The sequence below is a fragment of the Dendropsophus ebraccatus genome, chromosome 4 (genome assembly GCF_027789765.1).
Source record: "Dendropsophus ebraccatus isolate aDenEbr1 chromosome 4, aDenEbr1.pat, whole genome shotgun sequence".
NCBI classification, from domain to species: domain Eukaryota; kingdom Metazoa; phylum Chordata; class Amphibia; order Anura; family Hylidae; genus Dendropsophus; species Dendropsophus ebraccatus.
The window spans coordinates 158,354,244-158,381,118 of record NC_091457.1 but is presented as its reverse complement, the minus strand read 5'-3'; the positions used below and the strand labels follow the sequence as shown (position 1 = coordinate 158,381,118).

At 45.4% G+C, this 26,875-nt stretch overlaps 1 protein-coding gene across 4 annotated transcripts in view; it reads left to right on the top strand.

Annotated features, from left to right (window-relative positions):
* AGL (amylo-alpha-1,6-glucosidase and 4-alpha-glucanotransferase) overlaps positions 1 to 26,875 on the top strand; it is an 82,473-nt gene that overhangs the window by 39,353 nt on the left and 16,245 nt on the right. For 3 of the 4 annotated variants that reach the window (XM_069967564.1, XM_069967563.1, XM_069967565.1), the window contains exons 3-20: positions 2,368 to 2,578; positions 6,758 to 6,924; positions 7,009 to 7,212; positions 7,513 to 7,694; positions 9,975 to 10,089; positions 13,052 to 13,175; positions 13,680 to 13,782; positions 15,585 to 15,682; positions 15,881 to 16,020; positions 16,224 to 16,411; positions 18,444 to 18,567; positions 20,411 to 20,574; positions 21,076 to 21,177; positions 21,900 to 22,055; positions 24,133 to 24,283; positions 25,237 to 25,361; positions 25,465 to 25,577; positions 26,471 to 26,605. In XM_069967564.1, the coding sequence (XP_069823665.1) occupies positions 2,368 to 2,578; positions 6,758 to 6,924; positions 7,009 to 7,212; positions 7,513 to 7,694; positions 9,975 to 10,089; positions 13,052 to 13,175; positions 13,680 to 13,782; positions 15,585 to 15,682; positions 15,881 to 16,020; positions 16,224 to 16,411; positions 18,444 to 18,567; positions 20,411 to 20,574; positions 21,076 to 21,177; positions 21,900 to 22,055; positions 24,133 to 24,283; positions 25,237 to 25,361; positions 25,465 to 25,577; positions 26,471 to 26,605 (2,602 nt within the window). Of the gene's footprint in view, positions 1 to 2,367; positions 2,579 to 6,757; positions 6,925 to 7,008; positions 7,213 to 7,512; positions 7,695 to 9,974; positions 10,090 to 13,051; positions 13,176 to 13,679; positions 13,783 to 15,584; positions 15,683 to 15,880; positions 16,021 to 16,223; positions 16,412 to 17,953; positions 18,078 to 18,443; positions 18,568 to 20,410; positions 20,575 to 21,075; positions 21,178 to 21,899; positions 22,056 to 24,132; positions 24,284 to 25,236; positions 25,362 to 25,464; positions 25,578 to 26,470; positions 26,606 to 26,875 lie in introns of all 4 variants that reach the window. The other variant, XM_069967566.1, reaches the window with a different exon arrangement.

The following is a 26,875-nucleotide window of genomic DNA, read 5'->3' as shown; positions in this document are numbered from 1 at the left end:
TCCTTTTCCTGCAGATCTTCTCTCTTTTCTCTGCAGATCTCTTCTCTGCAGATCTTCTCTTCCTTTTCTGCAGATCTTCACTCCCTTTTCTGCAGATCTTCTCTACCTTTTCTGCAGATCTTCTCTACCTTTTCTCTGCAGATCTTTTCTCCTTTTTCTGCAGATCTTCTCTCCCTTTCTTGCAGATCTTCTCTTCATTTTATCTCCTTTTTCTGCAGATCTCCTCCATATTGCTGATGCTGATACTCTGCAGGTCTCGGCCTCCATGCCGGTAACATGTGATCACTCCTCTCCTAGATTTATTTTTGCCGCACAAATAGATGGAATGGATGACTCCTGTCACCTTAGTCATGTATAGCGGCTGCGGCCTATCACTCTGCATCCTGTATGGAGGCCCAGGAGGGTCACATCTAACCTTCTCCCTGGCTTTAAGGCTGCCGACATCTCTGTGCTGGTAAAAGGCCAAGTTAATTTAAGACAAATATTCCCCCGGTGTCCTCGGCCTTAGAAACAAGACACCGATGACTTATAAGTGGCAGGGCAGGCTAATATTAGCGGCCATTGCATTAGCCGGGCTGGACTGGGGCCTGGAGGTGACCTTTCAGTGTCCTGCACCGTTCTATAATAACCTAGAGGAGGTGAATGTCACCCAGATGGAAGAGATGCACATAGGGGGAGAGTTATCCATCATGGTGTAAAGTGAGACTGGCTCAGTTGCCCCTAGCAACCAATCAGATTACACTTCTCCTCACATACTCTTTGGAAAATGAAAGGTGGAATCTGATTGGTTGCTAGGGGCAACTGAGCCAGTTTCACTTTACACCATGTCTGATAAATCTCCCCCATTGTCCTTTGTGTCAGGCTGGGTTCACACTGTGTTTTTGCAGTCCGTTTTATGCAACAACAAAAAAAAGGATGCATTTGGTGCATTTTCCATTGACTTTCGTTATAAAAAACTGATTAAAACACATCCATTTTTTTTTTTTTTTACACAAAAATGTGGTCGAACACGATGCGTTTTGACCCATTTTTTTTATAATGGAAGTCAATATAAAATGCATCAAATGCCTCCGTTTTTTCATCCATTGTTTTTGCATAAACCCAGTGTGAACTCAGCCTTTGGGTCCTATTATACGGGGCCGACTATGGCCCGATGATTTTAGTAAAGGAGTGCCAATCTGTTAGATCCACGCTCATTTACTGGACCTATTAGATAGCTCGATAATCAGGCAGTAAGGGCTGCATGTGCAAAACAAGAGTGCGTGGAGCCTCGGTTGTGAGTCTCAAAACACGGGATAGCCAGATATCTCTAGCCTGTTGCCACGGGGTGCCTCCATGATGGGTAGAGCACCACACCACCCTGATAGATAGCCCCTTAAGTCCCACTCAGTTGTGAGTATTAGAACATAAATAGGGAAACAACAGGGTGGCCCCTTTTTGTCAATGTCTAACTCAAGATGCGAGTATTGGATCATGACAAGGGAATCCATCCACAGACAGCCGTTTCGGGGGAATTTGCCCCTCAACAGTGTGGAGCAGGATTCTGGCTCTTTGGGGCAATGACAAATCAACCAAAAAACACAGTCATCGCTGAACTCAAGGAGAACAGTGAAAAAAAACTCCAATGAAGTACTCAATGAAGAGTCTCCACTGATGCCCCCAAAAATATAAATATGCAAAACAAGAGTCCGTGGAGTCTCGGTTGCGAGTCTCAGAACACGGGATAGCCAGATATCTGTAGCCTGTTGCCAACGGGGTGCCTCCATGATGGGGAAAGCACCACACCACCCTGATACATAGCCCCTTAATTCCTACTCGGTTGCGAGTATTAGAACATAAATAGGGAAACAACAGGGTGGCCCCTTTTTGTCAACGTCTAACTCATTAGTGATGTCCATGCAGCCCTTGCCCTGACACCTTACCTGTCCCCGATCCTCTCTCCTGTGCTGCACAGCTCCCCGGTCCCAGCAGCAGCAGCATCTGAGCAGCCTGTCAGCTGAAGCTGCCAGGACCAGGAAGCTGAGGAGCTGAGGAGAGAAGACAAGGAGCAGGGAGAGGTAAGGTGTCAGGTCTTATCAGGGCAATCATCAGCCGTGCATTAATATTACACATATCGATGCGCCGTCGGTGCGCCGATTTTGGGCCCAAACCTAAACCAACAATCAGCCGATGATCATTTCTTAGGCTGATCATTATCTCTATTACACGGAGCGATAATCTACCAAATCAGCCCTATTCAGCCGATTATCTCTTGTTTCTATTGATTGTTTCCTTCTTAGTATTGTGGATCTGGGCTTAGACGGATCCCAGGAGGCCGAAAGCCATGTTCACAGCCGCTCCCCGGCTCATCTTGTCGTCTTCTTTCAGGCTTCGAGCTTCAGTTCCGTCTGGGACCAACACTGCAGGGCAGAGATGTCAGCGTCTACACCAACTACCCCCTGGCCGGCGGGATCTTTGATCGTCAGACCTTCCATCCCCTGCAATGGCACAACCCCAGCGGTCGGGAGGACGACTCCGACAAGTTTTGCAAAATCGATTTGCAGATGGCCGGATCCTATCAGTATCGCTTCAGCCTAACGTAAGTGAATAATACTGAAAATAAATGTAAAAAAAACATCAGAACTGTGACTGTGGAATTCACAAGTAAAGTGTCGCTCACCTTAGGCGGTCGTGCTCCGAGCACAGCGCTGCCAATAGCAAGGATCAGACTGAAGACGTCTGCTGCCCGTACCACAATTCCAGATAACCAGTAATAGATGCAGGAACAAGAAGCTCACAGGCAAAGATGGTACAGGATTCTGGCCGCTGATCGGCACTGCAGAGAGGGTACCGCATCACAAAGATTGGGGGTTGGGTTTATTTGTGTTATGACGCTTTTCAAGGGTTTTCCTCTTCAGGTCCATATATAAACCTGATGAAGCGGGAAACCCTCGAAACGCGTCATCCGACAAAGTGTTTTATGCAGTACTACAGCTCCCATCCTCTGTTACATCATACTATCTCTGCAGTGGTGATCAGTGCCGATTATGAATCTGTATAGTCTGGAGGAAAGAAGAGAACGGGGGGACATGATGGAAACCTTTATATATGTTACAGGAGGAAGAAGGGAAAGGGAGGACATGATGGAAACCTATATATATGTTACAGGAGAAAGAAGGGAAAGGGAGGACATGATGGAAACCTTTATATACTGTATGTTACAAGAGGAAGAAGGGAAAGGGAGGACATGATGGAAACCTTTATATATGTTACAGGAGGAAGAAAGGAAAGGGGGGACATGATGGAAACCTTTATATATGTTACAGGAGAAAGAAGGGAAAGGGAGGACATGATGGAAACCTTTATATACTGTATGTTACAAGAGGAAGAAGGGAAAGGGAGGACATGATGGAAACCTTTATATATGTTACAGGAGGAAGAAAGGAAAGGGGGGACATGATGGAAACCTTTATATATGTTACAGGAGGAAGAAGGGAAAGGAAGGACATAATGAAAACCTTTATATATGTTACAGGAGGAAGAAGGGAACGGGGGACATGATGGAAACCTTTTTATATGTTACAGGAGGAAGAAGGGAACGGGGGACATGATGGAAACCTTTATATATGTTACAGGAGGAAGAACGGAAAGGGAGGACATAATCAAAACCTTTATATATGTTTCAGGAGGAAGAAGGGAAAGGGAGGATATAATGGAAATCTTTATATATGTTACAGGAGGAAGAAGGGAAAGGGAGGACATGATGGAAACCTTAATATATGTTACAGGAGGTAGAAGGGAGAGAGAGGACATGATGGAAACCTTTATATATGTTACAGGAGGAAGAAGGGAAAGAGGGACATGATGGAAACCTTTATATATGTTACAGGAGGGAAGAAGGGAAAGGGACGACATGATGGAAACCTTTATATATGTTACAGGAGGAAGAAGGGAACGGGGGACATGAAGGAAACCTTTATATATGTTACAGGAGGATGAAGGGAAAGGGGGTACATGATGGAAACCATTATATATGTTACAGGAGGAAGAAGGGAAAGGAAGGACATAATTAAAACCTTTATAAATGTTACAGGAGGAAGAAGGGAAAGGGGGGACATGATGGAAACCTTTATATATGTTACAGGTGAAAGAAGGGAAAGGGGGACATGGTGGAAACCTTTATATATGTTACAGGAGGAAGAAGGGAAAGGGGGGACATGATGGAAACCTTTATATATGTTACAGGAGGAAGAAGGGAACGGGGGGATATGATGGAAACCTTTATATATATTACAGGGGGAAGAAGGGAAAGGGGGGACATGATGGAAACCTTTATATATGTTACAGGAGGAAGAAGGGAAAGGGGACATGATGGAAACCTTTATATATGTTACTGGAGGAAGAAGGGAAAGGGGGACATGAAGGAAACCTTTATATATGTTACAGGAGGAAGAAGGGAAAGGAGGACATGATGGAAACCTTTATATATGTTACAGGAGGAAGAAGGGAAAGGGGGACATGATGAAAACCTTTATATATGTTACAGGAGGATGACGAGAAGGGAAAGGGGGACATGAAGGAAACCTTTATATATGTTACAGGAGGAAGAAGGGAAAGGGGACATGATGGAAACCTTTATAAATGTTACAGGACTAAATTAGGTTCAGGAGGGAAGTGATTTTAGAAAAAACTGAACTCGAGAACAAGAGGACACAGTTATAAGGGGAAAGGTCAGAAGCAACCTGAGAAAATATTACTTTACTGAAAAAGTAGTAGATACTTGGAACAAACGTCCAGCAGATGTGGTTGGTAAACCTACAATAACAGAAGGTAAATGCATGGTATATACATATATCTATTCTGAGATAATAAGACGGAGAATACTAAGAGGGCGGACTAGATGGGCCGGGGGCGTTATCTCCCGACAATCTTCTATGTTTCCATCGGTGCCCCCGTATCATTTTTGGCCGTGAATTTCATCCTGAACTCCTTGTTCTTGGTAATGTTAGTAAATACTATAGCAGTCTTTTGACAATATAACATGATGTACACCTGCACGGTGGGGTTGGCATAAAGCGTGGCACAGATTTCTGAGACATTTGTACGGCAGCCTGGGAGGCCCAGGATTTATGGGGAGACGTGGACCTGGGGGCCGTGATAAATCCCCCCTATGGGTCAGCTTTGCGGTAAACCGTTTCCATAGTGAGTGACTGGCGGCTTCTGGTGTTTGTGTGCTCTCATTTATATGCACATCAGCGGCCGTTGTCCGGACTGGGAGGAAGCTCTTTCAGCCTCTGGGTAATGGAGGACTCGGCAGGGAGCTGACTGATCCAACGCCTTCTGTGTATAGGATAGGTGGGAGGATGGGAGTTCTCAGTATATGGAGGGCCCATATACATACTGGGGGAGATATATCAAACATGGTGTAAAGTGAAACCGGCTCAGTTGCCCCTAGCAACCAATCAGATTCCACCTTTCATTCCTCACAGACTTTAAAAAAAAATGAAAGGTGGAATCTGATTGGTTGCTAGGGGCAACTGAGCCGGTTTCACTTTACACCATGTTTGATAAATCTCCCCTCAATGTTTGATAAATCTCCCCCACAATGTAGTGTCCCTCAACCTGTCGCTTTCCAGCTGCTGCAAAACAACAACTCCCACCCTGCCCTGACAGCCGCAGAAATACATACAATGCAGAGGGTTTAATACAGCGTCACCCGACCTCCGCTTCTCCGGCCTGTTGCAAAACTACAATGCTAAAATGTAGTTTTGCTCCAGGTCGTTGTTTTAAAAAATACAAAACAAATGGATGGATCTGGCTTCACCTCGGGCCTGTATCTGTCTGTACGGTGACCGGCTGTAACGGGAGAGATTATTAGGAAATGATCCCTTGTGTTCTCTGAGTCCTGACAAAGTGCTGAAGAGTTCTTTATCTCCTTCATTTCCAGGTTTCTGGCTCTTTTAAAGGGGTTGTTCACCAAGAATTGTTTTCTTTCAAATCAACTTTCTATTTTAAAATCTCCAGTATTCCATTACTTATCAGCTGCTGTATGTCCTGCAGGAAGTGGTGTATTCCCCCCAGTCTGACTCAGTGCTCTCTGCTGCCACCTCTGTCCATGTCAGTAACTGTCCAGAGCAGGAGAGGTTTTCTATGGGGATTTGCTACTGCTCTGGGTAGTTCCTGACATGGACAGAGGAGGCCGCAGAGAGCACTGTGTCATATTGGAAATAATATACCACTTCCTGCAGGACATACAGCAGCTGATAAGTATTGGAAGACTGGAGATTTTTTAAATAAAAGTGAATTACTAATCTGTATAACTTTCTGGCATCAGTTGATTTGAAAGAATCTTTTTTTAGTTCCCCTTTAAGAGTTTATGGGATAGGCACTGGCGTATAGGTGGAGCTAGAGAGACAGTTTCCTTCGACCTGCAGGAGAGCTGATTTGCATACTTTTTCCCATGATCCATTGTATGTAAGAATCATTAAAGGAATTATGCAGTCGTATTAAAACCACGGCTGCTTTCTTCCAGAGACAGCACCACTCTTGTCTTCAGTTTGAGTGCATGTTCTGTAACTCAGTTCCATTGAAGTGAATTAACCTGACCTGGAGACAAGAACGGTGCTGTGTCTGGAAGGAAGCGGCCATGTTTTTGTAGCTCTGGATAACCCCTTTAAGACTTACTTACCATCCTCTCTTGGCTCTAGTATCTCTCTGGTGTCTGTATCCCATATTATATACTGTACTGTTTATGTTTCTGTTCCCCTTTCTGCTACAGCAAACAGAGCAGCGGTGAAGGTTACATTGTGGTGGATCCGGTGCTGAGAGTTGGCGCCGATGACCGCGTTCTTCCATTGGATTGCATCACCATTCAGACTTTCCTCTCCAAGTGTCTGGGGCCGTTCGATGAGTGGCAGGACCGGCTGAGAGTAGCCAAGGAGTCGGGTAAGCCCATGTTATTGCTTATTACCTGGCAGCCATGTTGTATTCCTCAGATTCTTGATGATAGTGTTTGTCACTGTTTTGCAGGCTACAACATGGTGCACTTTACCCCCCTGCAGACGCTGGGGACGTCTCGATCCTGTTATTCGCTGGCCGACCAGCTGCAGCTAAACCCGGACTTCTCCAGACCGGGGCAGAGCTACGACTGGTGTGATGTGGGGAAACTGGTGGAGAAGATGAGGAGAGAATGGAACGTGATGAGCATAACGGACGTTGTATATAACCACACAGGTGAGGATACTGGCCGTGCCCGTATAAGCTGCTGCAAAACTACAACTCCCAGCATGCTCTGACAGTCAAAGGCTCCTCTGCATCGTTCCGACGTTGTTCCACCCCTGGCCGGCCCGTTCCTTTCGTTAATCGGCACAAATATTCCACTTGCAATCCCCGCCCACAGACATGTCAGTTCTTTGAGCGGAGAGTGAAGGCGAGTGAGGCCTTCCATTGAAAGGGATAGCAGGTGGCGTTTGGGACATAGAAATAGTTTTATTCTGTATTTATTACACATTACACATTTGTATTTCTTTGCAGCTTCTAACAGTAAATGGATCCAGGATCACCCGGAGTGCGGATACAACCTGGTCAACTCCCCACATCTCAAACCGGCCTGGCTTCTGGACCGAGCTCTGTGGCACCTGACCTGCAATGTGGCGGATGGGAAGTACACGGCCCGGGGGCTTCCAGCACTGATAGAGAATGACCAGCAGATGAATGTACGTGAGTGACAGGACCACAGTATGGTATAAAGCAGAACTGTTTTAGCTTTCTGACCTCTGGCAGCTACCCGGAAAGCCAATATCCATTAGAGCATTGCCTGTATACCTCCATTGTCCCCAGTGAGAATGGGTACTCCCCTTCTCACATGGGCATCTCATTGATCCAGCCAGTACCCAGCCCTGTACTGACAAGGAAGAAGAATCCCCGAAACTGCTGTCTAACATTTGGTGACTATTCCTGATCATGTTTTAAAGGAGAACTCCTGCAACTTTTGTTTTCTTTCAAATCATCCAGTGCTAGAAAGTTATACAGATGTGTAAATTCCTTCTATTTAAAAATCTCCAGTGTTCCAGTACTTATCAGCTGCTGTATGTCCTGCAGGAAGTGGTGTATTCTCTTCGGTCTTACACAGTTCTCTCTGCTGCCACCTCTGTCCATGCCAGGAACTGTCCAGAGTAGAAGAGGTTTTTATGGGGATTTTCTACTGCTCTGGACAGTTCCTGACTTGGACAGAGGCGGCAGCAGAGAGCACTGTGTCAGAGTGGAGAGAATACACTACTTCCTGCAGGACATACAGCAGCCGATAAGTACTGGAAGACTGGAGATTTTTAAATAGAGGTATAATACAGATCTGTATAACTTTCTGACACCAGTTGAATTGACCTATAGGTGGCCCTAAAGAGACAGTCTCCTTCCAGCTAAATTGCATACTTTTCTCCCATGATGCATTCTCTGTAGGAATCATTAAAACAGGGATAGGGAACCTAGGCTCTCCAGCTGTTGCAAAACTGCAGCTCCCATCATGCCTGGAAAGCAAAGGTTCCCTACTAGAGATGAGCGAACCTGGAGCATGCTGGAGTCGATCCGAACCCGAACTTTCGGCATGTGATTAGCGGTGGCTGCTGAACTTGGATAAAGCCCTAAGGCTATGTGGAAAACATGGATATAGTCATTGGCTGTATCAATGTTTTCCAGACAACCTTAGAGCTTTATCCAAGTTCAGCCGCCACCGCTAATCAAATGCCGAACGTTCGGGTTCGGATCGACTCGAACCCGAACCTGGTTCGCTCATCTCTATTCCCTACCCCTGCATTAAAAGAAATCACTATTATATAAAACTGTATACAAGGTCTTGTGCTGGAAGCTGGAGCTGCACTGGATGCAGGGACTGCACTGTATGCTGTGGATTCTGAGCTGCTGCTGCTGCTGCTGCTGTGCACAGGGAGCTGAGGCTGCTGTACTGGCAGGCAGAGAGAACAGCAGGAGGCCACAAGCTGCTGCGCTGCGAGACGAGAGGAGGAAGGGAGGGGGCACAGGAAGGAGCAGGTGGGGGCTACAGGAGTAGCCAATAAGAGGCAAGCCAGCGGCGGGAAGGGCCGAAAACGGGCGGGCGCTCCGCCCCCGTGACGTCACTCGCGTGCGCCGATGCGGCCTAGCTCCGGCAGAAGCCGGGGGCTAAATTTATGGGCAGGCCGGCGGCAGCGAGACGGCGGCGCGGAGCGCTGAAAAACGCGGCCGCCGGCAGAAGGGAATGGAGAAGAGCCTGGCAAACCACCCGGTCGCCCCTATGGAGCTGCTGCCTGCGGGCAGGAGCTCCAGAGACTCCCTCCACCCCCTCTCCCTGAAGAAAGAGGCCCGCACAGACCATCCTGCTCAGGGCCTCTGAGGGGGAAGGCAGGGAGGGAGAGAGGCAGAAAGGAGAGAGAGACAGGGGGGAGAGATATTTAGGTGCCCTGGTAGGATGACCCCCCCCCCCCCCCCAGATTCCAAGGAAGGCTAAGGACAGGAATACTCACCTGTCCGGCGTCTTCAGGTGCGCGCAGGGTCACCCCTTCGGTCACCTCGCACCTTAGTGGGGGACCGGTATCCTGCCGCAGGGAGCGGGCGTTGGGGGACGGGTGACCGGCGCAGGGAAAAGAAACTTTCCATGCACCCTCAGGGGGAACTGCGTCTGATGTGGCAGCCCACGCCGACGGTCCCCCTGATAACCTAAAAGAAAAGAAAAAGAAATAAAAAATGGAGGTGCATGGCACCTGTGTCTACCTCTACGGACACTAGACTAAAACTGGGTTAGCCTGGTGTCTGTAGGAGGGGTATAGGCTGCCAGGCGGAGTCACTTCTTCTTCTGTCTAGTGTCGCCTCCTAGTGGCAGTAGCCTATACCCACTGGTGCTGTGTCCCCCAATGACAGGCACAAGAAAGGCTATCTTCTTGATGCTATAGAACAGGATTGCACATGTTCTATTGGTTACATCGATCTCTTCTATGTCCTTGCAGAATATCCGCGGCATCATATGGGAGGAGATCTACCCCAAACTCAAACTCTGGGAATTTTACCAAGTCAACGTGGCCAAAGCCGTGGAACAGTTCAGAGCGCTGCTCACCTCTGGGGGTACGGATCAAACATTACATGGAGCCATCACAGTATATAGGTGTCTGTTATACACTCCATACTCCAGCACTTACTCCGGAATAAAGTATGGCTCTGTATGATGTAATGCTCTGTATGTATGTATCTGTATGTATTGTATGATGTATGGCTCTGTATGTAATGTATGATGTATGGCTCTGTATGTATTGTATGATGTATGGCTCTGTATGTAATGTATGATGTATGGCTCTGTATGTATTGTATGATGTATGGCTCTGTATGTATGATGTATGGCTCTGTATGATGTATGGCTCTGTATGTATTGTATGATGTATGGCTCTGTATGTAATGTATGATGTATGGCTCTGTATGTAATGTATGATGTATGGCTCTGTATGTATTGTATGATGTATGGCTCTGTATGTATTGTATGATGTATGGCTCTGTATGTATTGTATGATGTATGGCTCTGTATGTATTGTATGATGTATGGCTCTGTATGTAATGTATGATGTATGGCTCTGTATGATGTATGGCTCTGTATGTATTGTATGATGTATGGCTCTGTATGTAATGTATGATGTATGGCTCTGTATGTATTGTATGATGTATGGCTCTGTATGTATTGTATGATGTATGGCTCTGTATGTATTGTATGATGTATGGCTCTGTATGCTGTATAGCTCTGTATGTATTTTATGATGTATGGCTGTGTGTGTATTGTATGATGTATGGCTCTGTATGTATTGTATGATGTATGGCTCTGTATGTATTGTATGATGTATGGCTCTGTATGATGTATAGCTCTGTATGTATTTTATGATGTATGGCTGTGTGTGTATTGTATGATGTATGGCTCTGTATGTATGATGGATGGCTCTGTATGATGGATGGCTCTGTATGTATTGTATGATGTATGGCTCTGTATGTATTGTATGATGTATGGCTCTGTATGTATTTTATGATGTATGGCTGTGTGTGCATTGTATGATGTATGGCTCTGTATGTATTCTATGATGTATGGCTTTGTATGTAATGTATGATGTATGGCTCTGTATGTATTCTATGATGTATGGCTCTGTATGTATTGTATGATGTATGGCTCTGTATGATGTATGGCTCTGTATGTATTTTATGATGTATGGCTGTGTGTGTATTGTATGATGCATGGCTCTGTATGTATGATGGATGGCTCTGTATGTATTGTATGATGTATGGCTCTGTATGTAATGTATGATGTATGGCTCTGTATGTATTGTATGATGTATGGCTCTGTATGTATTGTATGATGGATGGCTCTGTATGTAATGTATGATGGATAGCTCTGTATGTATTGTATGATGGATGGCTCTGTATGTATTGTATGATGTATGGCTCTGTATGCAATGTATGATGTATGGCTCTGTATGTAATGTATGATGTATGGCTCTGTATGTATTCTATGATGTATGGCTCTGTATTGTATGATGTATGGCTCTGTATGTAATGTATGATGTATGGCTCTGTATGTATTGTATGATGTATGGCTCTGTATGTATTGTATGATGTATGGCTCTGTATGTATTGTATGATGTATGGCTCTGTATGTATTGTATGATGTATGGCTCTGTATGTAATGTATGATGTATGGCTTTGTATGTAATGTATGATGTATGGCTCTGTATGTATTGTATGATGTATGGCTCTGTATGTAATGTATGATGTATGGCTCTGTATTGTATGATGTATGGCTCTGTATGTAATGTATGATGTATGGCTCTGTATGTATTGTATGATGTATGGCTCTGTATGTATTGTATGATGGATGGCTCTGTATGTATTGTATGATGTATGGCTCTGTATGTATTGTATGATGTATGGCTCTGTATGTAATGTATGATGTATGGCTCTGTATGTAATGTATGATGGATAGCTCTGTATGTATTGTATGATGGATGGCTCTGTATGTATTGTATGATGTATGGCTCTGTATGCAATGTATGATGTATGGCTCTGTATGTATTGTATGATGGATGGCTCTGTATGTATTGTATGATGTATGGCTCTGTATGTAATGTATGATGTATGGCTCTGTATGTATTGTATGATGGATGGCTCTGTATGTATTGTATGATGTATGGCTCTGTATGCAATGTATGATGTATGGCTCTGTATGTAATGTATGATGTATGGCTCTGTATGTATTCTATGATGTATGGCTCTGTATGTATTGTATGATGTATGGCTCTGTATGTAATGTATGATGTATGGCTCTGTATGTAATGTATGATGTATGGCTCTGTATGTATTGTATGATGGATGGCTCTGTATGTAATGTATGATGGATAGCTCTGTATGTATTGTATGATGGATGGCTCTGTATGTAATGTATGATGTATGGCTCTGTATGTATTCTATGATGTATGGCTCTGTATGTATTGTATGATGTATGGCTCTGTATGATGTATGGCTCTGTATGTATGATGTATGGCTCTGTATGATGTATGGCTCTGTATGTATTTTATGATGTATGGCTGTGTGTGTATTGTATGATGCATGGCTCTGTATGTATGATGGATGGCTCTGTATGTAATGTATGATGCATGGCTCTGTATGTATGATGTATGGCTCTGTATGTATTGTATGATGTATGGCTCTGTATGTATTCTATGATGCATGGCTCTGTATGTATGATGTATGGCTCTGTATGTAATGTATGGCTCTGTATGTATTGTATGATGTATGGCTCTGCATGTATTGTATGATGTATGGCTCTGTATGTATGATGGATGACTCTGTATGATGTATGGCTCTGTATGTAATGTATGATGTATGGCTCTGTATGTAATGTATGATGTATGGCTCTGTAAGTATAATGGATGGCTCTGTATGTATTGTATGATGTATGATGTATGGCTCTGTATGTATTGTATGTATTGTATGATGGATGGCTCTCTATGTATTGTAGGATGTATGATGTATGATGTATGGCTCTGTATTACAGGCGCCCAGAAGCAGGGAACCAAATCTGACAAAAAGCAACTGATGATCGTCCAGGATCCGGAATACAGACGGTTCGGGAGCAGCGTTGATATGAACACAGCGCTCAGCACCTTCATACCAAACAGGTGAGATGTATATAGATGTATATAGTCACCTATCATTCATGATGTTAGAGGGGATCTGGTGACAATGGTAGGATATACAGGAGCAATGGGCCAGTCAGAGCCCATGTGACAAGATGGCGGGGGCAGTGTGATGGGGAATGTTCTGCTGGAGACCTTGTGTGCTGGCATCATGTGGATGTTACTGTGACACCAACCACCTACCTAACCATTGTACACACCAAGTCCCCCCCTTCATGGCAGCGGGACCCCCTAATGTATGTAATGGATAATGCCCCGGGGGCCGCACTGCAGACATTGTACAGGACAAAGAGACCAAGGTGGTGACTTGTCTTCCAGATTCCCCAGATCTCATCCCATCCATCATCTGTGGGATGTGCTGGAGATACAGGTCCCATCCATGGAGGTTTTTATTAGTTTGCCATTTTCTTGTCTCTTCCACCCTGACATTATTATGGGTGGTGAGTGTCTGTATCTGGAGAGTGATGTGTGTCTCTATTGTCACAGTAATGGTCCCGCAGCCATAGACGAGTGCTGCACCTGGTTCCGCAAGAGGCTGGAGGAGCTGAACTCGGAGAAGCACAGGCAGATGAACTTCCACCATGAACAGGTCTCTAGAAATAAGATGACTGTCTGATCAGGCGTCTGATCCTGGGTGATAGGGGACAACTGTCTGATCAGGCGTCTGACCCTGGGTGATAGGGGACAACTGTCTGATCAGGATCTGACCCTGGGGATGGGGGACAACTGTCTGATCAGGCGTCTGACCCTGGGTGATAGGGGACAACTGTCTGATCAGGCGTCTGACCCTGGGTGATAGGGGACAACTGTCTGATCAGGATCTGACCCTGGGGATGGGGGACAACTGTCTGATCAGGCGTCTGACCCTGGGTGATAGGGGACAACTGTCTGATCAGGATCTGACCCTGGGGATGGGGGACAACTGTCTGATCAGGCGTCTGACCCTGGGTGATAGGGGACAACTGTCTGATCAGGATCTGACCCTGGGTGGTAGGGGACAACTATGTGATCAGGGTCTGACCCTTGGGGGGGGGGGGGTCTGACCCCTGGGGATAGGGGATAACTATCTGATCGGGGGTCTGACCCCTGGAGATAGGGGATAACTGTCTGATCGGAGGGGGGGTGTCTGAACCCTAGGGATAGAGGATATCTGTCTGATCGGGGGTCTGACCCCTGGAGATAGGGGATATATGTCTAATCGGGGGTCTGATCCCTGCAGATAGGGGTTAACTGTCTAATCTGGGGGTCTGACCCCTGGAGATAGGGGATAACTGTCTAATCGGGGGTCTGACCCCGGGTGGTAGGGGATAACTGTCTAATCGGGGGTCTGACCCCTGGAGATAGGGGATAACTGTCTAATCAGGGGTCTGATCCCTGGAGATAGGGGATAACTGTCTCATCTGGGGGTCTGACCCCTGGAGATAGGGGATATATGTCTAATCGGGGGTCTGACCCCTGGAGATAGGGGATAACTGTCTAATTGGGGGTCTGACCCCAGGGGATAGGGGATAACTGTCTAATCCGGGGTCTGATCCCTGGAGATAGGGGATAACTGTATAATCGGGGGTGTGATCCCTGGAGATAGGGGATATATGTCTAATCGGGGGTCTGATCCCTGCAGATAGGGGTTAACTGTCTAATCTGGGGGTCTGACCCCTGGAGATAGGGGATAACTGTCTAATCGGGGGTCTGACCCCGGGTGGTAGGGGATAACTGTCTAATCGGGGGTCTGACCCCTGGAGATAGGGGATAACTGTCTAATCAGGGGTCTGATCCCTGGAGATAGGGGATAACTGTCTAATCTGGGGGTCTGACCCCTGGAGATAGGGGATATATGTCTAATCGGGGGTCTGACCCCTGGAGATAGGGGATAACTGTCTAATTGGGGGTCTGACCCCAGGGGATAGGGGATAACTGTCTAATCCGGGGTCTGATCCCTGGAGATAGGGGATAACTGTATAATCGGGGGTGTGACCCCTGGAGATAGGGGATATATGTCTAATCTGGGGGTCTGACCCCTGGAGATAGGGGATAACTGTCTAATCGGGGGTCTGTACCCAGGGGATAGGGGATAACTGTCTGATCGGGGGGTCTGACCCCGGGGGATAGGGGATAACTGTCTGATCGGGGGTCTGACCCTGGGTGGTAGGGGATAACTGTCTGATCGGGGGTCTGACCCTGGGTGGTAGGGGATAACTGTCTGATCGGGGGTCTGACCCCGGGGGATAGGGGATAACTGTCTGATCGGGGGTCTGACCCTGGGTGGTAGGGGATAACTGTAATAGGTAATAACTGGATAGGTAATAACTTTGCAAAATGGAAACCCCCTTAAAGGAACAGTATTTAAGGGGGCTAGATTGTTACATTATAGTCATATCTTCTTGTATTTAGGCAGTGAATTGCATTTTGGGGACTGTGACATATGAACGTTTGGCGAATAACGGTCCGAAGCTTGGAGCCATAACAAGGAAAGATCCTATTGTCACCAGGTAACATCATTCACCGGAATGCCCCTTTAAACCAACTGTAATAACTGTAAAACTGTATAACAATCTGAAACCAATTGATTTGAAAGAAAAAAAATTGCTGGAGTACCCCTTTAATAGCCTTTACAGTCAGTGTACGGTCATTGTATGGCTATAGCCCAGGCCTTACTGTTACTGTAAAACTTCCTTTTTTCTTTTTAGTTATTTCACTTTCCCGTTTGGAAAAATGTCCCTCGAAGAGGAGGAGGTGCTCATGCATCAGCCCGATAAGGCGTGCTACTTCATGGCTCACAACGGCTGGGTCATGGGGGACGATCCCCTGCGCAATTTTGCTGGACCAGGTACGGACGAGTTTACTGTCTGGTTATAGGAGTGTTAGATATCATCCATCTCAGATGAAGAAGCTGTCACCTTTGCTGCAGTTTATAGTATGAAAATATAGATTGTTATGTATTCCTGTATATATGGGGCGCTGTGCCATTCTATGTCATGTTACAGATTACATATGGCTGCACATTTATTTAAATGGTTCCTCTTCTTCCAGACTCCAACGTGTATCTGCGCCGGGAGCTGATCTGCTGGGGGGACAGCGTGAAGCTGCGGTATGGTGACAAGCCGTCAGACTGTCCGTATCTGTGGGATCATATGAGGAGATACACAGAAATCACCGCTACCCACTTCCATGGAGTTCGTCTCGACAATTGCCATTCTACCCCTATTCATGTGGCTGAGGTAGGCAGCTCTGCTGGCGGTGAGATGTCGTGTCCTATCAGAGACGTGTTATGTGCGAGCGTAGTCATGTGACAGTCGGTAGTGATTCCCAATCCATGGTGAAAAAAGTGCATCAAACTGGTGGGTGTCCAGGTGCAGTGACCCCAGTGATTGCTGACCATACAGTGATGTGTAGGTAGGCCTGGTCAGACACTGATACGTGTAGATCTGCCCAGCCCTACATCGATATGGGTAGATCAGCCTGGCCATACATTGATATGGGTAGATTGGGCTGGTCATACATTTATATGGGTAGTTCAGGCTGGTATACATTGATATGGGTAGATCTGCCCGGCCATACATTGATCTGGGTAGATCGGGCTGGTATACATTGATATGTGTAGATCAGCCCAGCCGTACCTTGATATGTGTAGATCAGCCCAGCCGTACATTGATCTGGGTAGATCGGGCTGGTATACATTCATATGTGTAGATCAGGCTGGTATACATTCATATGTGTAGATCAGGCTGGTGTACATTGATATGTGTAGATCAGGTTGGTGTACATTCATATGTGTAGATCAGGCTGGTGTACATTGATATGGGTAGATCTCCCCGGTCATACATTGATCTGGGTAGATGGGGCTGGTATGCATTGATATGGGTAGATGGGGCTGGTATACACTGATGTGGATAGAACAGCCTGGCCGTACATTGATCTGGGTAGATGGGGCTGGTATACACTGATGTGGGTAGAACAGCCTGGCCGTACATGATATGGGTAGATCGGGCTGGTATACATTGATATGGGTAGATCTGCCCGGCCATACATTGATCTGGGTAGATCGGGCTGGTATACATTGATATGTGTAGATCAGCCCGGCCGTACATTGATCTGGGTAGATCGGTCTAGTATACATTCATATGTGTAGATCAGGCTGGTATACATTCATATGTGTAGATCAGGCTGGTGTACATTGATATGTGTAGATCAGGCTGGTGTACATTTATATGTGTAGATCAGGCTGGTGTACATTGATATGGGTAGATCTCCCCGGTCATACATTGATCTGGGTAGATGGGGCTGGTATACATTGATCTGGGTAGATGGGGCTGGTATACACTGATGTGGGTAGAACAGCCTGGCCGTACATTGATCTGGGTAGATGGGGCTGGTATACACTGATGTGGGTAGAACAGCCTGGTCGTACATTGATATGGGTAGATCAGGCTGGTATACATTGATGCAGGTAGATCTGCCCACCATACACTGACACACGTTGGTCCTTCCTTCCTGCACATTCATGGCCATCCATGTGTCACACACACGCAATGTTTACACCTGAGCAGGGACTTTTCCTTGCAATGTCTTCTAGTATGCAGGATCCTAAGCAGGAAACCCCTCCTATGAGGTCCCCCTACCCCAATAGGACATGAAGTCTATGAATCTATGCGCATTGATGGCCCCCCTGGTTAGATGAATGACTGTGAGAGTCTCCTGTGTCAGTCTATATGTACATGTAGTCTGTGCACTGTATCACAGCCGGCACTTTGTATCTGTAGGACATGCTGGCCACCGCCCGGGCGGTCAGACCCAATCTTTATGTGATTGCTGAGCTCTTCACAGGCAGTGAATATATCGACAACGTATTTGTCAACCGCCTAGGGATAACCAGCCTCATCCGAGGTATCTGCTCTGTGGAGCTGCTGCTCTGAAGGACGTTAATGCTGCTGTCAAATACTAAATGTTGCCGTGTTTTGTTTTTTTTTCTCCCCCTAACTCTCTGCTCCTGGCTGTCTCCTCTTGCTCTGTGCTGTCTATGCATCTCCTCCATGTCTACCCCATACCCATCTATGCCTAGCCTCCTCTCCTCTCTCTATCCTTTCCTTCCATCATCCCCTTCTCTTCTGTTCTTCTCATTTCACCTCTTCTTGTTTCCTGCTTTACCTCTTTTATCGCTCCTTTTGGCATGTGCACGTTTTTCTTGTTTTCTTCCTCTTTGTTCTGCACTTTGCACGCCTCTCCTTCTCTTGTCCCTCCTGGTATCTGTAGTACTTGCTGGATGCTGCCAGGAAGCTGCGGCCGGACTTGTATGTGGTGGCTGAGCTGTTCACAGGGAGTGAGGAGCTGGACAATGTGTTTGTCACTAGGCTGGGCATTAACTCGCTCATACGAGGTAGGCCGCAAACGGGAGGGGGTTGCATGTATAAATGTGTACCTGTCACAACATTTTCTTTCTTTTTTTTTTTTTTTTTTTAAAGAAATCAACAGAGGTTGTGATCACACACTGTTTTGCTTTTTTTTTAAGGTTCTTTTTTTTTTTTTTAAGTTTAAAGGGGTTATCCAACAAAAATCTTTTTTCTTCAAATCAACAGGTTTCAGAAAGGTATATAGATTTGAAAAATCTCCAGTCTTCCAATACATTTCAGCTTCTGTATGTCTTGCAGGAAGTGGTGTATTCTTTCTGCTGCCATCTCTATCCATGTCAGGAACTGTCCAGAGCAGCAGCGAATCCCTATAGAAAACCTCTCCTGCTCTGGACAGTTCCTGACATGGACAGAGGTGGCAGCAGAGAGCAGTGTGTCAGACTGGAGAGAATACATCACTTCCTGCAGGACATACAGCAGCTGATAAGTACTGGAAGGCTTAAGATTTTTTTTTATTAAATGTAATTTACAAATCTATATAACTTTTTGAAACCAGTTAATTTGAGAAGAAAAGATTTTCGTCTGAGTAGCCCTTAAAATCAGCATTATACATACGGCCACTAGGTGTCTCTTTTCCTGTCACACTGTGCTCCATGCTCCCTCCATGCTGATATTTGGTCTTTTTTCTGTTCAAAAAAGAGACCAAACATAGGAAGTCCCCGTCCTCTATGCGGTCTCACAAGATACCTGTCCATCATGCAGGTTGTATATTACCTGAGGGCAATTACCTTAGACTGATATTATTAACTTTTACTAATTTTATTATCAGCTCTGCAGGTTACCAGGAGACAATGCTCTGTGTTATGCAACAATTCAGTTAGTATAATGTCACTGTGTGGTTACAGAGGTTTTGCTGCTGTGTAACAGGAGAGCTGACCATACAATGCAAGAACCCCTGGGATTCTTTGCTACTGAATGTGGATGCACAGCAGCTGCACACATGTGCAGGGAAGGAAGACACTTAGTGGCCATATGTGTACCATTGCGTTAAACATAGAAAACATCAAAAATAAATAGTGTATACTGCAAAACTGGTTGTGGTCCCTGTTGATTTCTTAAAAAAAAAAACTTTTACCTTTGCTCTTCTAACTGGACTGTAACTGCATTGTGTGTAGTCCTGTAAATGCATCATAAACCCATTAATATCATTAGGATTCTGTGGTTTTTGCACATGTTATATCTTGTTTGCGAAACATAAGCTTATAATAGGAGAAGGAATATAAAGTATCATGCATAGTAAAGCCTTGTGCACATGTACATCCTGTAGATACATATGTATAGTGCTAAACAGCAGGGATGGGGAACCTTCGGCTCTCCAGCTGTTGCAAAACTACAATTCCCATCATACCATTACACCACTTCCTGCAGGACATAAAGCAGCTGATAAGTACTGGAAGACTGAAGATTTGTACATAGAAGTAATTTACAAATTTATATAACTTTCTGAAACCAGTTGATTTGAAAGAAAAAGATTTTCGCTGGATAACCCCTTTAAGTGTTGCGGAATCTGTTGGCACTGTACGAATAAATATTCCCGTCAGTGGTTTTGGCGTTATGGCCGATCTCTATACATATAATACACACACAGTTATATTATTATATTTATTATTATTAGTATTATTAATATTATTATTATTATTATTTCTTCACACCTTTGCTCTATTAAAAATAGTAGTTTGAGTTTTATTATGCATCATTGTTTCTTTAGCATAAATCCGTCGGCCGCCATGCAGTGCCCTCTGCCATGCAGTATATATATTGGTCACGTCTCTGGGGATACATAATAATTATTATTTTTTTTTTTTCTGTCAGAGGCCATGAGTGCGTACAACAGCCACGAGGAGGGCCGGCTTGTATACCGCTATGGCGGGGAGCCAGTGGGATCCTTCGTGCAGCCGTCTCTCAGACCCCTGGTTCCTGGCATCGCCCATGCTCTATTCATGGACGTCACACATGACAATGAGAGTCCCATTGCAGTAAGGAAACATCTGACCTTCATCTGTCATCCCTGTTATATGACAAGCAGACAAATGAGTTGGCTTTATTTCCAGATACATCACATTGGTTCACACTGCAATCCATTTTTTTTTTCCATCCATTTTATGAAAGAAAAACGGATAAAAAACAGATAAAAAAAACATGTTTTTTCCATTGACTTCCATTATAAAATACAGATCAAAAGGCATCCGTTTTTTAGCCTTAGCAAAAACATCAATCATGTTGTTTTGTATTCTTAACAAAAGGATGCATTTTGACCTTTTTTTCAGACATTTTTCATCTTTTTTTTTGCATAAAACGGATTAAAAAAAGAAGAAGAAAAAACGGATTAAAAAAACACAGTGTGAACCCGGCTTTGCTTACAATACTATCTGCAATGGGAGCTACTTTTCTTTGGGTCAAAAAACTTTTTATTATAGCGTTTGTTTGTTTATTTAGTTCTAAAAATGTGTTTTCATGAGAAATGATTTGTTTTCCAGCACCGATCGGCTTACGACTCATTGCCGAGCTCGGCTATTGTCTCCATGGCGTGCTGCGCTACCGGGAGCACCAGGGGATATGATGAGCTGGTGCCACATCAGGTTAGTACATGACAAAGAAGATGGAGAATATCCAGACTAGACAGGCTGCTGTGTATGTGTCTGTAACTTACTGATCGCTGCTGTGTATGTGGGTGTCTGTAACTTACTGATCGCTGCTGTGTATGTAAATATCTGTAACTGATCACTGCCTTGTATGTGTCTGTAACTTACTGATCGCTGCTGTGTATGTGGGTGTCTGTAACTTACTGATCACTGCCGTGTATGTAAATATCTGTAACTGATCACTGCCTTGTATGTGTCTGTAACTTACTGATCGCTGCTGTGTATGTGGGTGTCTGTAACTTACTGATCACTGCCGTGTATGTAAATATCTGTAACTGATCACTGCCGTGTATGTGTCTGTAACTTACTGATCGCTGCTGTGTATGTGGGTGTCTGTAACTTACTGATCGCTGCTGTGTATGTGGGTGTCTGTAACTTACTGATCGCTGCTGTGTATGTGGGTGTCTGTAACTTACTGATCGCTGCTGTGTATGTAAATATCTGTAACTCATCACTGCCGTGTATGTGTCTGTAACTTACTGATCGCTGCTGTGTATGTGGGTGTCTGTAACTTACTGATCGCTGCTGTGTATGTAAATATCTGTAACTGATCACTGCCTTGTATGTGTCTGTAACTTACTGATCGCTGCTGAGCGATCTGCTCCATCCTGCTCTATGGGGTATATATACTCAGTATAGATTGTTCTCCCTCCTTGCAGATTTCGGTGGTGACAGAGGAGAGGTTTTACACTAAGTGGAACCCCAATGCGCCCGCCGCCAGCGCTGGAGAGGTGAACGCTAGAAGTGGAATCATTGCGGGGAAGAAAGCTCTGAATAGACTCCACCAGGAGCTGGCCGCCCGCGGCTTCATCCAGGTAATTGTCTAGTCACTATGTTAGGGACCATTTAGACGCATCAATCTTTGACCTCTCTATTTCCCAAACTCAACCTTTCTAAAACTGAACTTCTTGTATTCCCTCCCTCTAACCAACCCAAACCCGACATCTCACTCTCAGTCTGTGATACTAGCATAACGCCTGTGCATCAGGCTCGATGTCTGGGGGTTATGCTAGACTCTGATCTATCCTTCACTCCCTATATCCAAGCTCTTACAACTCCCAACTAATCGGTCTTCCTTTCTCTAAGCTCTCCCCTCTCCAGTCTATCCTTAACGCAGCTGCCAGGCTCATCTTCCTCTCCAGCCGTTATACTGATGTCTCCTCTCTGTGCACTGGTTGCCTATTAAGTCCAGAATTAACTTCAAACTCCTTACCCACAACTCTGCCCCTCCATACATCTCCTCCCCCATCTCCACCTATCATCCTTCCCGTACTCTACGCTCTGCTAATGATCTAACCTCTCATTCCCGCCTCCAAGACTTCTCTCGTGCTGCACCAGTTCTCTGGAATGCCCTACCCAAAGACCTCAGACTCATACCCAATACTCACAGTTTCAAACGTGCCCTGAAGACTCATCTCTTCAGGCTGGCTTATAACATTCCCTAAACTTGTTCCCCCTTCTGTTATCCCCTCACTCTATATCTCTGACGGTTCCTGCACTTTATGAGTATTACCTGCAATCAGACATCGGCGTGTTACTGGCTCATCCTATTCTTTCCACTATGTACAATGGCTGGACCATGGACAAATAAAGCACTTGTACCTGGTGTCGACCCCAGTTGTAGTCTGTAAGCTCCAACGAGCAGGTCTTGTATACACTTTTATACAATTTTTATTTATTCTAATTATTTAACTGTGTATTATGTAACCTCTCTACCATATATGTGTATAAGAAAAATAAGCGCTGCGGAATCTGTTGGCACTATACAAATAAATATTATTATTCTATTATTGACCGTCCACAGCCGGTCAGCTTGCAATGCCTTTACACGGCACAACTGATCGAACATCCAGGCCACATGAACCATCTCTGTATCATCATGAATTCGGCGCTATCAGTCGTACACAGGAAGATGTGCAGACGATAAACGATGATCGTAAGGCCCGCACAAAAGATGGAGTTAGCCAACTGATCGCTGACACAGAGAGATTATTATCTTATAAAGATTTGGCGTAGCGATTTACATGTTATTACATGGAACGATTGCTGTACTATTACGCGTTTTTTTTTTTTTCACAAACAACCAAGAGATTTCTTATAAGGACTATTCCCATCTCAGCTTGTTATCCTCCATGCTATGGGTAAGGGATAACAGGCTGATCACTCGGGGTCTGACCACTGTAACTCCCACCATACCCTGCAATGAATGGCACACTCACCACACCTGTGCGGTCATGTCGGCCTGAATCCCATTCATTCTCTATGAGGCGGCTAAACACTAATTAAACGCACCATTAATCTTCCCCTCCTAATTGAAAGCACATGCATGCACAGCTGAACCGAGCGGTTGCAGCAGACTGCTGCTATCTGCTATGGTCTGCCCAGAGGATCCCCGGACAGCCGCCCACAGCTCCCCATGGCCCCCGCTGTACTCACCTGCTCACAGCCGATGCGTGTAATAGCGGCGGCAGCAAGCGGGGAATGAGGAGCAGGCGAACGCTGACAGCGCTCGCTTGCTCCTCTCAGTCACCCCGTGTAATAGGGGCTTTATTGTGTGCAACTATTCTATGAAAATGCAAAAATTGCGCAAGCATATTCACCTGGTACTGACCAGACTTAAGTCTGCACCTGTTTGTGCGACTTTTTAAAAAGTCGCAAATGATAAATTGGGCGCTAATCCTGGATTATACAAACTTTCGGGTGAATTAAAAAAGTTGCATCTAAAAAATATTCGCCTGTTGAAATAGAGCTTAGACCAAAACTGGGTGAAAAATCCAATTATTCACCGAATAATAGGCGCAAATCCCTTGATAAATTTCCCCCATAGTGTCTTGTCTCCATCCCCGTCTTGTCTTATCTAAATGTTTTGTTTTTTGTTTTTTTGCCCCTAAGGTTTATGTGGATCAAGTGGACGAGGACATTGTAGCGGTGACCCGTCACTGTCCCCATACACACCAGTCAGTGGTCGCTGTGTCCAGGACGGCATTCAGAGATCCCAAAACTTCATTCTACAGCAAGGAGGTTCCCCAGATGTGCATTCCAGGTACAGTGCTGTCTGTCGTGTCTGTGGATGACCGGAATTCATTCGTTCTGAAGCTGCAGCTGTGGGATCGGGGAGGAAACTGTAAACTGTTTGGGCAAGGGCTGCATGGACATCGCTAACAATGTCCGTGCAGCCCTTGATAAACGATTCAGGCTATGTAATAGGCCCAGTAAACGAGCGCCGATCTAGCAGTTCTCAATATTGATCGGGCCTTCATCGGCCAGTGTTATAGGACCCTTAGCATTGTACAGAAAGTATCGTACAGTCCTACAGCACCATGAGGAATAATCCAAGTTTATCCAGTTTAGAGGATAGATACATGATGGTATACCTGCAGTCACTATGCAGGGGTCACGACATGTAGAGAATCTAACTGCATCCATGGTATACCACAGATGGTTCCGGATTCTCTTCACTACATGTTGTAGAGACCTGTCAGACAATTTCATTGGTCAGGGAGTATAATTAGCATAGAGAGAAGTGCGTGGCTGAACGCTTCTCTCCTCGCTCTCTGAGCACGAGATGGTCCCATTGACTTCCATTGGGATTCTGTCTCTATCACACTTAGCACTCACTTCTTCCAGCTAATTCTAGTGATCAGTAAAGGGTCACGCCAGCGATTTTTTTCTTTAAATCCTGCAGGAAGTGGTGTATTCTTTCCACTAGAGGTTTTTCTGTGTGGATTGGCTGCTGCTCTGGACAGTTCCTGACATGGACAGAGGGGGCAGCAGAGAGCACTGTGTCAGACTGGAAAGTATACACCACTTCCTGCAGGACACACAGCAGCTGATAAGTACTGGAAGACTTGAGATCTTTAAATACTATTAAATTACACATCTTTATAACTTTCTGACACCAGGTGATTTCAAAGAAAATTGTTTCGCTGGAGTGCCCCTTTAAGGAGTTGATATAACATTATGATCTTTAGAGTAATACTTTTTTTCTGTGTTAAGGAAAAATCGATGAGGTGATCCTAGAGGCCAGGACGGTGGAGCGGAGCGCGGAGCCCTACAAGCAGGACCAGCACTTCATCAATGGCTTACCTCAGTACACTGTAGAGATCAAGGAGCACATTCAGGTAAGAAGATATAGCGGGTTATTATATAATGTACTGTGTTATTAGGGGTCTCTGGCGGGGTCACTGTTCAGATGAATACATTATGTGTTTCTTTACCCTGCAGCTGGCAGACAGTAAGATAGTCAGACAGGCCGGAGTGACCACAAAGGGGCCCAATGAATACGTCCAGGAAATCGACTTTGAGAACCTGACGCCAGGAAGTGTCATTGTATTCAGGTATCGCTCTGCAGTCGGTGTATATCAGCTTCAGTTCACACCTGTTCTGTCACAGGAGCAAAAAGCCGATTCTGTCTCCCCCATGGCCCAACTAGCGCCTGATGACCCCCATGGCTTATTATGGGATGCGTCAGGTTCTGCCATGGTGCCTGTGCTTGGGAACATTTTCACATTTGTTTTCTTTCAAATCAACTGGTGCCAAAGATTTGTAATTTGCTTCTATTATCTCCAGTCTTCCAGTACTTATCATCTGCTGTATGTCCTGCAGGAAGGGTGTATTCTGTCCAGTCTGACACAGTGCTCTCTGCTGCCACCTCTGTCCATGTCAGGAACTGTCCTGAGCAGTAGCAAATCCCCATAGAAAACCTCTCCTGCTCTGGACAGTTCCTGAGATGGACAGAGGTGGCAGCAGAGAGCACTGTGTCAGACTGGAAAGAATACACCCCTTCCTGCAGGACATACAGCAGCTGATAAGTACTGGAAGATTAAAGATTTTTTAATAGAGATAAATTACAAATATCTGAAACCAGTTGATTTATAAAAAAAAAAACAAAAAAAAAAGGTAAACAATCCCTTTAATGGTTCACTGCCATGATGCGTTCCCACCGACTCTCCACAGATTGGCATAGAGAGACGTCACTCATGCCAGGGTGGTCCGGTTGCTGAAGCAACACCCCACCCTGATGAGTGAGCGCCATTCATTGGAATAAGGCATGTGCAAGGGACTTGTCCGGAGCAGGGCGTATTCACAGCAATGCATCATGGCCTCCATCTGTAGTTTGATGCACAGCTGATACACAGTGTATAGTTATTGAGTCTTCTCCTCTATATTATATCCTATCACCCTCAATTTACAAGTGTTTCATTACTTATAAAGTCTCGTGTCTGTACAGGGTAAGTCTGGATCCCAACGCCAAGAAAGCCGTGGGCATCCTGCGCAGCCATCTCATCCAGTTCAGGCCACATTTCAAGTCGGGCAGCCTGAAGGACGACCAGCAGTGTCCCGCCCTGCAGGTTCCATTCGAGACGTGAGTATGGTGCACAGATTGGTTTGTTTCTAATGTATTTTCTATTGAAACCACCTATAGATGTTAGGTGAAAAGAGACGTCTGACTCCTATAGAGCTATTATGTACGGACAAGCATGCCAACCTCTATGTGTATATATAAAGCTGCAAACCAGCAACATGATAGATGCCGATAACGGGGTGATGAATTGTTCACACATTCAGCCACTGTATGTCCTGCAGGAAGTGGTGTATTCTTTCCAGTCTGACACAGTGCTCTCTGCTGCCACCA